Source organism: Propithecus coquereli, unplaced genomic scaffold, assembly GCF_000956105.1.
Source record: "Propithecus coquereli isolate 6110/MARCELLA unplaced genomic scaffold, Pcoq_1.0 Scaffold51, whole genome shotgun sequence".
NCBI classification, from domain to species: domain Eukaryota; kingdom Metazoa; phylum Chordata; class Mammalia; order Primates; family Indriidae; genus Propithecus; species Propithecus coquereli.
This window is the reverse complement of record NW_012150952.1, coordinates 3048645-3059402: the sequence shown is the minus strand read 5'-3', so window position 1 is coordinate 3059402 and position 10758 is coordinate 3048645. Positions and strand designations below refer to the sequence as shown.

The 10758-nt window shown below is 43.5% G+C and overlaps 1 protein-coding gene across 1 annotated transcript in view; it reads left to right on the top strand.

The window, feature by feature from the left end:
- The first annotated feature begins 521 nt into the window (after positions 1-521).
- The window catches only part of KLHL14 (kelch-like family member 14), a 106261-nt gene continuing 96024 nt past the window's right edge, over positions 522-10758 (top strand). The window contains exons 1-2 of the mRNA XM_012656586.1: positions 522-943; positions 2929-3921. Coding sequence (XP_012512040.1) covers positions 2972-3921 — 950 coding nt within the window. The 5' untranslated portion in view covers positions 522-943; positions 2929-2971. The remainder of the gene's footprint in view (positions 944-2928; positions 3922-10758) is intronic.

Sequence of the window (10758 nt, the reverse complement as noted above, 5' to 3'; positions counted from 1 at the left end):
GGGTTGGGGGGAAGGGAAAAGCAGCATACCAATGTAGTGAAATCTGGAAACAACAGCATATATACAGACACAAAAAAAAGTTTGCATATTGCACAGAGCGCTTGAAGATCATAAATCTATGCATGAGAAAGATGTAGTGGAAATTTTGGGGGGGATTAGAGTTTATTTTTGTCATCTCTGTGAGACAGCTACTCATTCATCCAGATCACAGCTAAGAAAAAAGCTGGTCACAGAAATTAGCAGTTTCAGCTCAGCAGCGAAGTCGCCAGCCTGTGAAGGCAGAGAGAAATTGACTAATTAGCAATGCGCACTAAAACTTGACGGTTCTTTATAGAGAGAGAGAAGAGAGAGGGAGAGAGAGGGAGAGGGAGGGAGGGGGGCTCGCTTTTTCCCCTTCTTTCTTCCAAAGATGTTTGAAATCGCAGTCATTTACGCTCGACAATTTTTACAATAGCCTTGAGCCATAATTTTGCGAGTCTCTCCAGCATCCATCCCCCTGTATGGTCTCTCTCTACTGGCCAAGCACGACCGTTTCTCTCCCCAACCGTGGATTTCCTATTACTCTCGTTACGACTCACTGAGCCCCAGGCCCAAGGATAATGATGTGTTGTTTCTTGGTAGCATAATTTGTCACACGTACATTTTTTCTTCTTCTTCTCTTGCAGAAAGCTCTGCTCCCTCTCTCTCTCTCTCCCTCTCTCTCCTCTCTCTCTCCCTCTCTCTTTCTCTCTTTTCTCCCTCTCCTACATTTTCTTGCTGTTGCTAATTCATGGTGATCAAATGATGTACGACAAAATAAATTGTAAAGAGTGACTGCCTGGAGTTGGGAACCAGAAGGTGTTTTCCCCCTCCCAAGGAGAGAGCAAACCTTTAAAAAGGAAGGACAATTGATTTTTGGGGGGGAGCTTAAGTGAGCCTTGACTTTGCAGCTGGTTGAGAGCAGGTAAGTTTCTGGCCTTGTGTCTGCCTTGTGTGTATTTTGTTCTGTCTTTTGGGTTGTTGGAGGGGGGAGGGACGGCGAGGGAGTCTTTCAGAGGGGTGGGGGGGTAGTTGTGTGGCAAACGCTCATAAAGAATAAAACTCCTATTGCAAGAAATAAGCAGATGAGAGGGAAAGGCAAAGGAGGAGAACAAGAAGGAAGGGGAATAGGAAAGATGGGGGGGGGAGACAACGAAGCGGGGAGAGCGAAAGAGAGAGAGGGAGAGAGAGGTATGACCGGGTCCACTTAAAGGCAGAGACTGTAAGATGTTTCAGGCAAGCCAGAGCTTTGGGGGCGGGGGTGGGGTGCCGCCGGGGGAGGCAGCGCGAGGGAGGTTAGGGTCCACCTGGAACGGGATGGTGAAGTGAGTCGAGAGGAGCCCAGTCCCGTATAAATAGGAAGCCGGCGATCCAGGACCGGCGCCAGGCAGGGCAGAGCGAGCCGCAGTGGAAGGGGCAGGTCCGGCGGGATCCCTCTGAGCCGGGCGGCGGCGGCGGCGGCTCTCCCCGGCGGGCGGGCGGGCGCGATGTGAGCAGAGGGTCCCTTTCTGCTCAGCCCTGGAAGGTGCAATTACAGGTTAAGGACCGGGCATATCGATTTCGCCTCGCCTCCCCCACCCTGCCCGCCTCCGCCTAGATGCAGGCGGCTTAGACTTTTTACAGAAGTAGTTCCAGGGCCCGGGGAGTGGGGGTGCCCTGGTGGGGGCCGCTGGGGGCTGTACCGGGGGGCTCGGAAGGAAGCTGCGGCTGCCGGCGACGGTGCTGGGTGGGACGCAGAGACCCCGCACCCGACTGCGCCCCCCACCCCACCCATTGGACACCCCCATTCCCCTCCCCCAACACCTGTCTTCTAACTTGAACTTCTCATAGTTACTGGAGTTAAAGCGACTGCGCCTGGTGCCCGGGAAGAACGGCCGTCCGCACGAATCCCTCCCGGCCTCGCGGCTCTCGCTCTAAATCCACCCTAGTAGCCTCCCTTCCTCCCTCATCTTCCTCGGTGCCGCCCCGCGCTGGAAGGGGAGATAGATGTCTGAACTTCCGTGCTTTGAAATGCGGGAGGCGGGGGAAGGGGGCGAGGCGGTGGGGGGGTGGTGGAAGGATTCTCCTGCCAGGTTTAAAGGCGTCTCTGGAAAATTAGCAAAACTGAGTGGTGGCGGGGAAGCCAACAGTTTGCGAAGCAGGGAAGCGGGCAGGGCCGGGGTGAGGGCAATGAGCTAGAATTGATAAGGACAGCTCCCGCCTCTGCCGAGTCCACTGAGCGGGTCCTCACCGCGCTCCGCTGCACTTTCCCGGGAGAAGAAAGGGCTTTATCTCCTCCCTCAGACTATTAGCCTAGGAGTTTCTCGGGGCAGCACGGATAATCGAAGGGGTTCCCAGCTTTGGGGGAGCTAAGATCCGCCTATCCGCACGCTTGTCCGGCCCCCTTTCCTACCCCCAAAACTGGGCCAACTGCGAAAAGCAAAGCTTCCGGCTCAAGTTGACCTGGAACCTTCGCCGTCGGTCGCCTCTGAGCTTTCGGGGCACCCCTGGCTCCCCACTCCCCGGCCTTTCCCTTCATCCGGCCCGGCATGGACACGAGCTCACGAGGTGTCTCGGCCTCAGCCGCCACTTTGCCGTCGCTGCTGCCACCGCTGTAGCTGCCAAGAGCCGAGCTGAGGTGGTTTTAGGAAAGTGAGGGACAAAGTGTGTGGGAGGTGGCGAGAGGAGTAGCAGGAAGCAGAACCCACGCCTGGACCCCAGACAGGGCCCTTCTGGTGGCGCTCACGGATCCAGTGTCTTCAGACCTTCCTTCTAGGGTCGGGGTCTGGAGCAAGCCGGGAGGGAGCCAAGTTGAGCACTGATTCTTGTTCTTCGCCTCCCCTCCTCTCCACGCCCTTCCCCACCCTGACCACACCCCACCCCTCCACCACCCTTCTCCCCTCCCTCCCATCCCCCACCCTTGTCTGCCAGGTTGGAGGAGGGTTTAAAGCCAGGTGCACCGAGTCAGCTCGCCATGTCCAGATCCGGGGACAGGACCTCCACCTTCGACCCCAGCCACAGCGACAACCTGCTGCACGGCCTCAACCTGCTGTGGAGGAAACAGCTGTTTTGCGACGTGACCCTGACGGCCCAGGGCCAGCAGTTCCACTGCCACAAGGCCGTGCTGGCCTCCTGCTCGCAGTACTTCCGATCGCTCTTCTCCAGCCACCCCCCTCTCGGGGGAGGGGTCGGCGGCCAGGACGGCCTGGGGGCCCCCAAGGACCAGCAGCAGCAGCCACAGCAGCAGCAGCCGTCACAGCAGCAGCAGCCGCCGCCGCAGGAGGAGCCCGGGACTCCTTCCTCCTCCCCCGACGACAAGCTGCTGACCAGCCCCCGGGCCATCAACAACCTGGTGCTGCAGGGCTGTTCGTCCATCGGGCTGCGCCTGGTGCTCGAGTACCTCTACACGGCCAACGTGACCCTGTCCCTGGACACGGTGGAGGAGGTGCTGTCGGTCAGCAAGATCCTGCACATCCCCCAGGTCACCAAGCTCTGCGTGCAGTTCCTCAACGACCAGATCTCGGTGCAGAACTACAAGCAGGTGTGCAAGATCGCCGCGCTGCACGGCCTGGAAGAGACCAAGAAGCTGGCCAACAAGTACCTGGTGGAGGATGTGCTTCTGCTCAACTTCGAGGAGATGCGCGCCCTGCTGGACTCGCTGCCGCCCCCCGTGGAGTCAGAGCTGGCGCTCTTCCAGATGTCCGTGCTGTGGCTGGAGCACGACCGCGAGACCCGCATGCAGTACGCGCCCGACCTCATGAAGCGCCTCCGCTTCGCGCTCATCCCGGCCCCGGAGCTGGTGGAGCGGGTCCAGTCAGTGGATTTCATGCGAACCGACCCAGTCTGCCAGAAGCTGCTGCTGGACGCCATGAACTACCACCTGATGCCCTTCAGGCAGCACTGCAGGCAGAGCCTGGCCAGCAGGTAGGAGACAACAAAGAGGAGGGCGGGGGCTGGGGGGGAGCCCGAGAGGCCGGAGGGAGGGGAGGGGGCATGGAGGAGCGGGGAGAAGGGTGGGCTGGGCGGGAGGCTCCCGCAGGCAGAGAACAAACGCAAACAGTTCAGACTGTGTGGGGAAAGTTGATTTAGAGTCCCTGGAAGGTCAGTGGGGAACTGGCCTAGCAGCATCCCTGAACGCTGGGAAGCCCAGGTTCTCGGTATCCCCAGAGCGGTAAACACGGGAACCGTGGACGCAGACGGAAATTGACAGGCAGGTGGGGCCAAAGGCCGGGGCAGTTAGAAGTGCAGCTTTGAACCAGCCCTCGCTCCACATCTCAAGATGAGCTTACTGGAGGAAAAGGATCCTATGAGAAGTCTGCACCCCACCCGTCCTCTTTCCTGCCTTGGACGAGCAGAAGAGCCCAGGCGATGCTAGCAAAGGAGAGCTTTCATAGTCCCGTTGTCACGCACTCAGGTTGTTTTTTTCTTGACTGGCGTCTGCTCTCTTTGGAGGTCAGAGCTCCAGAATGCTTTGTCTATTAGGGTCGCTACTGGAAATGCTGGCATCAAGTGCCCAGACAAACTTTTCTACCTTGTGGAAGGCTTTTCTTTTCCACTTTCAAAGGAGAGCAAAGCAAGAGGGATTTCAGGTGATGGGGTGAATCTTGCCTATTAACTCCCGTGTCAAAAAGGCTTGCGGTTGAAAATTGGGATTTGGCTGGTGGTGGAAAGAGTCTTCTGGCTTCATCTGGTCTGTGTGCCTGTTCATGAGTCACAGAGAAGTTGGGGAGATGTTGCTGTTGTTGCTAGTTAGAATGTGGCTGTGTCTGTGTTGCAAATAGGAGAAACGATGGCCTTTTAAAAATGCTGCTGGTATAAAAAGGCTGTAGGAATTGACAATCGTGTTTTATTGGCTCCAGTTTTAAAACCCTTTTTAATGAGCCCTAGCAGAGGGTTTCTTTCTCTTTTTAGAAAAGAGAAACAGTGTCCTCTCAGTTTCTCATGATAAAACATCATGATTTCAGATGCCAGGCTACTCCAGCCTAAACCACCAAAAGTGTAACATTAGGAAAGTACATGGTTTGAAAAATCTAGCATGGTATTTTCCCATTCAGAATGATGTCTAAAGCATAGGTCTACTTTGCTCACTCAGCCTTATGGAATTAAATGTTTTGGTTTTTTTTTCATTATGTTCCTACCAAATCAAGGTAACTAAACTTTTAAGAAATGAGAGATATTCTCCACAGTTGTTTAGGCAGCACTGTTGTTAAGGCAAGGCCAACAGGAGGCATGAGAAACCTTGAACTTGTAGCAAATCCTGTAAGTTGATTTTTCTAATATCTCCAGGAGATGAGTTAATGAATAGTGGTGTCAAAAAAATGACAGTACAACAATAGCAAAAGCAATTGCAAATCCAAACCCCCATGTGTGTGAACAGTGAGCACAAGCATCCAAGTGAGAACAAGAACATGAAATGCATTTTTATTTTGTAAGAGTTTTTCATTTGTCTAAAGATCAAAATGGCAAGCTCAATGTGATGGGCCAATGTTACCACACCAATGGGCATTGGGTAACAGCATTAATATGCTGTTATTCTAATTTTGATCACTTTTAAATGACCTACAAGTATACTTCATTTAGCATGTATCATACATAGTCAATAATCAAGGCAACATATAGTCCTGAACATACATTTATTCATATTTTTAAAGATATGTACAAGCTAGCATAAAGTCAGAAACCCAGAGGGATAATAAAATTAAGATTTAACCTATTCTGAGAGTAATTTTGGCCAAATGAGCTTTGTAAATTTTATTCAGTAAATAATTTCTGAAGCCCTCGATGCACTTTTATCTAGTAAGTATGTCCTAAGATTCAATGTTAGAAGAGTTGATTTTCAAAATGCAAAATCTATTTCCCACCTTAGTCTGGATTCAGCACACCAGCTGGGGCCTGCTAGCTCTGTCCTGGTGGATGGCTGAGATACCAGGCTGCCTGGCTCCGTGACGACACCTTCCAGCTTCACTGGGTCATATCATTTGAAGGATATGTAGTGGTGTCTGACCACTGAATGCTTACAAGTGTCATGGATGCTACAAGAATCTGATACTTCTGCAGTAGGAAGAAAACTGTATTTTTCTTTAAAAGAGGAAGATATATGAAAGAAAATAGTTTATGTGAACCTATTGTTGATCTCAAAGTAATATAATTTAGATTTTTTTCCATTATTAGTAAACATAGCCCTTAAAATTTTAGGGACTAATCACATTATTCTAATTTTAATTCACAGGAAGAAGGCCAAAATAGCCATCAAGATCTTAACTTTAATGTAGACAAAAATGTCATAAGTTGCAACCAACACTATTAAATCAGCCCATTTATTATAGCATCAGCATAATATAAAAAATTTTCCCTCAGCCTTATATATAGTTTAACAGGGAGATAAATGTGTTAGCCAATTGTTTTTGAGATGACATCACTTTTATTCAAGACAATTAAATAAAAAGACATTGTATTTGTTACTTTTTGTCCACTTGCAGTTTTTAAAGTCCAAATATGAAAGAGTTCCTCACATTCAGAGAGAGAGATGAAAATTAAAACTGACCAATCTGTTGGAATAAGTGCAAAATACAAGCAAATAGAATAACATCAATTTACTTGTTTAAGAATATATGTTATCTATAGAAAGTAGGAATAGTAATATAATAACAATAATATAAACATGATTTTAAAGATTACTAAATACTTTTGAATTTTTAAGTCTAGAAAAATAAAGCAACCCAAGCATAAAGTCTTATATAAATACTCAAATTAATTTTACATTTTTGCTCTTGTTGCTTAGTTTTCCTGAGTATGCCATTTATACTGAGATTCATATTCTATTTTAACAAACTAAACATTAGGACAATAAATAAAATAAAATAAGAAACTTGTTACCATTGTACTCAAATACATGCATAAATAATTTAAGAGGACAGGACTTGACAAAGAATATAAAGTTTCAGTCGGACAGGAGAAATAAGTTTTAGTGATTCATTGCACACCATGGTGACTGTAGTTAATAATAAAGTACATTTCAAAATTTCTAAAAGAGTAGATTTTAAACATTCTCAACACGAAAAATTATACGTAGGGAGGTGATGGATATATTAATTAGCTTAATTTAATCTTTCTACAATGTGTACATATATCAAAACATCACATTGTACGCCCAAAATATATACAATTTTTATTTCTCAATTAAATTTTTTAAAAACATTTAAAGATGACAAGTAGACAGAAATTAAAATATTTTGAAGTCTTATTTCTTGGTTAGTTTTTTTGTTTGTTTTATTGCAAGAAATATGAAACTTAAGAAATAAGTTCTTGGAAAAGTCAATATTAAAGTCTTCTAAAATATGAAAATTTAACTTAATAAAGTGACATGGCATGCAATGTTTAATACATTCAAAAGTAAATATCAGATGACTTATAGTCTAAGTTTAGCTTTTGTAACCCAAAAAGATTTTTTATTTGTTTGCTTAAATTCTAATATATAAATTTGTAATTATCACAAATAAATCAAATTGGAATGGATTAATTCACTTCTTTTTTACATTTTCATTGCACCTCACACAATGTGACTTGTTAAATAAATGTTCGTTGAAAGTTGAATGAATCAAGATTATGAAATAAGAAAGGCTCAGTGTTGCACTTCATCAATGCATTACTCAATCTACATTACTATGGCACATAGCAAAAGTCCATAGACCCTTTTCAAGATAAATACCTGAAGGATGTCATTGAAAAGCATTCATGAAAATAATTATATTTTTTTAAACATTTAACCACCAGCTCTTAAGTCCTGTGTAGAGTCCCATATTGAAGTGTAGTTTTCAGGAAACTATATTTTGTAGACAATAGGAGACTACCTTATAAAGATTTTACTTTCTACAAAACATAGTCTATTTAAAGATTTCATATAAATTAATGTAAAAATTTATTTAAACATCAAGAATACTAATTTCCTATTTGCTAAAATGACTTGCAATGATTAAAAAGCCATTAGATTTCCTAACACACAGTTTTGATTCCTAGCTTTGATGCTTAGAAAGTGTTTCTTTAAATGTAGGACAATAGTTTCTATTGGTTCTCTTTCTAATAACTGAATAACAACCTTAACAAAGCAAACTAATTTTGTATCCATGCGTTCTCTAAATTGTTACTTCCCTTTATATCAATTTGATATCCTCAGATTAAAAGTTGTTAGGTAGATAAAATTTTGTATCAGAAGTTATTCAACCATTCAGAATATAATTTGTTTATTATCTGAAACAGGACCATTGATTACAGAATTATATCATAGGTATGAGAGTCAAATAGTTATATCCTACAAGCACAAGACGATTAGAGTGAATATTAAGGCATTGTATTGGCATAGAGGACTCACTAACAAAAGTGGGCATTTTCAAATTGTAATTCATGCTTGCATCTTTCCCATTTTTTAATGAACATGTTGAGGTTTGCTCATTACCTTAGCTGTTGCTAGGTATCTCAATTTTCTTAACTTAAAAACACAATAAAAAATGTGTTGCCTTATATACAACAGCTACTATATACCAGGTGACGTTCTAAGCACTTCACAAACATTAACTTACATAATTCTTATATTAGCCCTGAGGGATAGCTACCATCATTCAATTCATTTTATAAATGGAAAAACTGGTGCACAGAGAAGTTAAGCATTATGCCCTTGATTGCACAGCTGAGCCCAGGCACTGTGGCACTTGAGCCTGTTGTCATCTACAGTGTGCTGCTTCTCATTATAACTCCTTTGATGCTAGGCTATAATCTAGCGATTGACTGTAGATTTCTTTTTAAAAAGAAATTTGTGCGGGTTAAATATTAATATATCTGATTTGAAAAGAAGTTAGGACAGTTTTACTGTAAGCCAAGGGTCAGCAATTTTTTTTCTATACAAAGTTTTCCATGAAAAGCCAAATAACAGTTATTTTTGGCTTTAGGGTTACAAGGTCTTTGTTGCAACTACTCCACTCTTTTTCTGTAGGGAAAAAACAACCATGACAATATGTAAATAAAGAAGCATCGCTGTGGTACAGCAAAACTGTATTCTTGGGCACTGAAATTTTATGTAATTTTCATATGTCATGAAATGTTATTCTTCTTTTGATTTTTTTTCCCTCCATTTGAAAACATATAAACCATTCTTAGTTTGGGGGCTGTACCAAAATAAGAAGTGGGCTGGATTTATTCTGTGGGCCACAGTTTGCTAATCCCTGTTCTAGGCACTTGGGATATATTAGTGAACAAAATGGACCCCCCCCCAAAAAAATATTGCCCTTATTCTAGTGGAAAAAAATCCTATACGTTTTTAAGTTTTCATCTTTCCTTTTGGAAAGAACTCAAGTCTAAATAATTCTACCATGCCAAGTTAGAATTTCAAATTTCCAGAATAAGACTTAAGAATTCACAGTGATCCCAGGAAGCTAAACAGTGATCAATTAAAACAATGAATAAGTTGCTCATTTTTTCAAGCATACTGGATGTAGAACCTCTTAACATAGAATGGTCATTATTCAGAATAGGCTTAAATATTGTTTATATGGTACTTTAATGATTTCCAGTAGGAAAACAGAGTAGGCAGACATGTTTAACATACTGTTTTCTGAGATTGTTGGACACAAACCAAATAAATGAGCACATGAACATTTTTCTAAATGTCATTCTGTATCTCCAGCTGCTTTGATCAAAGGGCATGTGTTATCAGAATTCTTGATTTCTGAGTGAACCAACTGGATTGAGTGTCTATAGATCCTTCTTGCCTTCTCCAAAGTGAATAACCTCTGGAGAAATACCCCATTGTAGGTTTGCCTTATGTGTCTGTCTCCCCTACGAGACCATGACTTCTCTGAGTATTTGTAACCAAGGCACTTAACTCAATGTCTGACCTTGATCCAAAAATGTGAGTTTGTTATAAATTGCTCTTTGTCTTAAATATAATTAAGATAGACACTTAGGATTTGGCTCAATTTAGTGTGAATTAACAAAGCCAATGTGAAGTAAAAATGGAAGTAATTTTAAAGATTATTACACACACACACACACACACACACACACACACACACACACACACCTGTTGTTTGCCAATAATAATAGTAGCTATCACTAGTAGCACCTACCACAAGCTTGACATATCACTTACATTGTTTCTAATCCTTATAGCAGCCTTTCAGCCTTTTTTAAAGATTAGAAAACTGAGGCTCAGATAAGAGAAGTAATTTGCCCAATTATCTGAATACTGTTGAGTTGGGGGGTCCTTATCACCTGGAGAATACCCTCTCCTTGTGAGTGTATATTGTATATTGAGTATATACTGCTACAAAAAGCAAACTCTGATCTACATCTTTCATGTATTTATTTTACCACACCACAGAAATCATTAAAATTTCCTACCTCCAACCTTTTTTCCAGCCACTCAAGCAATGAAGAAGAATGAGGGGAATACATTAGAAAGCCAGAATTCTATCCTGCTGGTCTACCACAATTAATTATTAGTGCTAAGATTAAGGGGCTAAATAATGTGGTTGCTGAGATTAGTCACTATGATATTGACTTACTAAAAATAGAGTCAACAGATACATTTTAAATAAAAATAAGAACTTTCAGATTAACTATGAAAAATCATTATGAAAATAAAACAAAACCTTGAAGCTTGAATTTGCACCAATATTTCCCCTGGATTTCTGTGTGCTAGAGTACTAGAAAGGTATCAGATTTGTTTCTATGACAATTAAACACTATTCTTGTTAGTGATACTTTCAG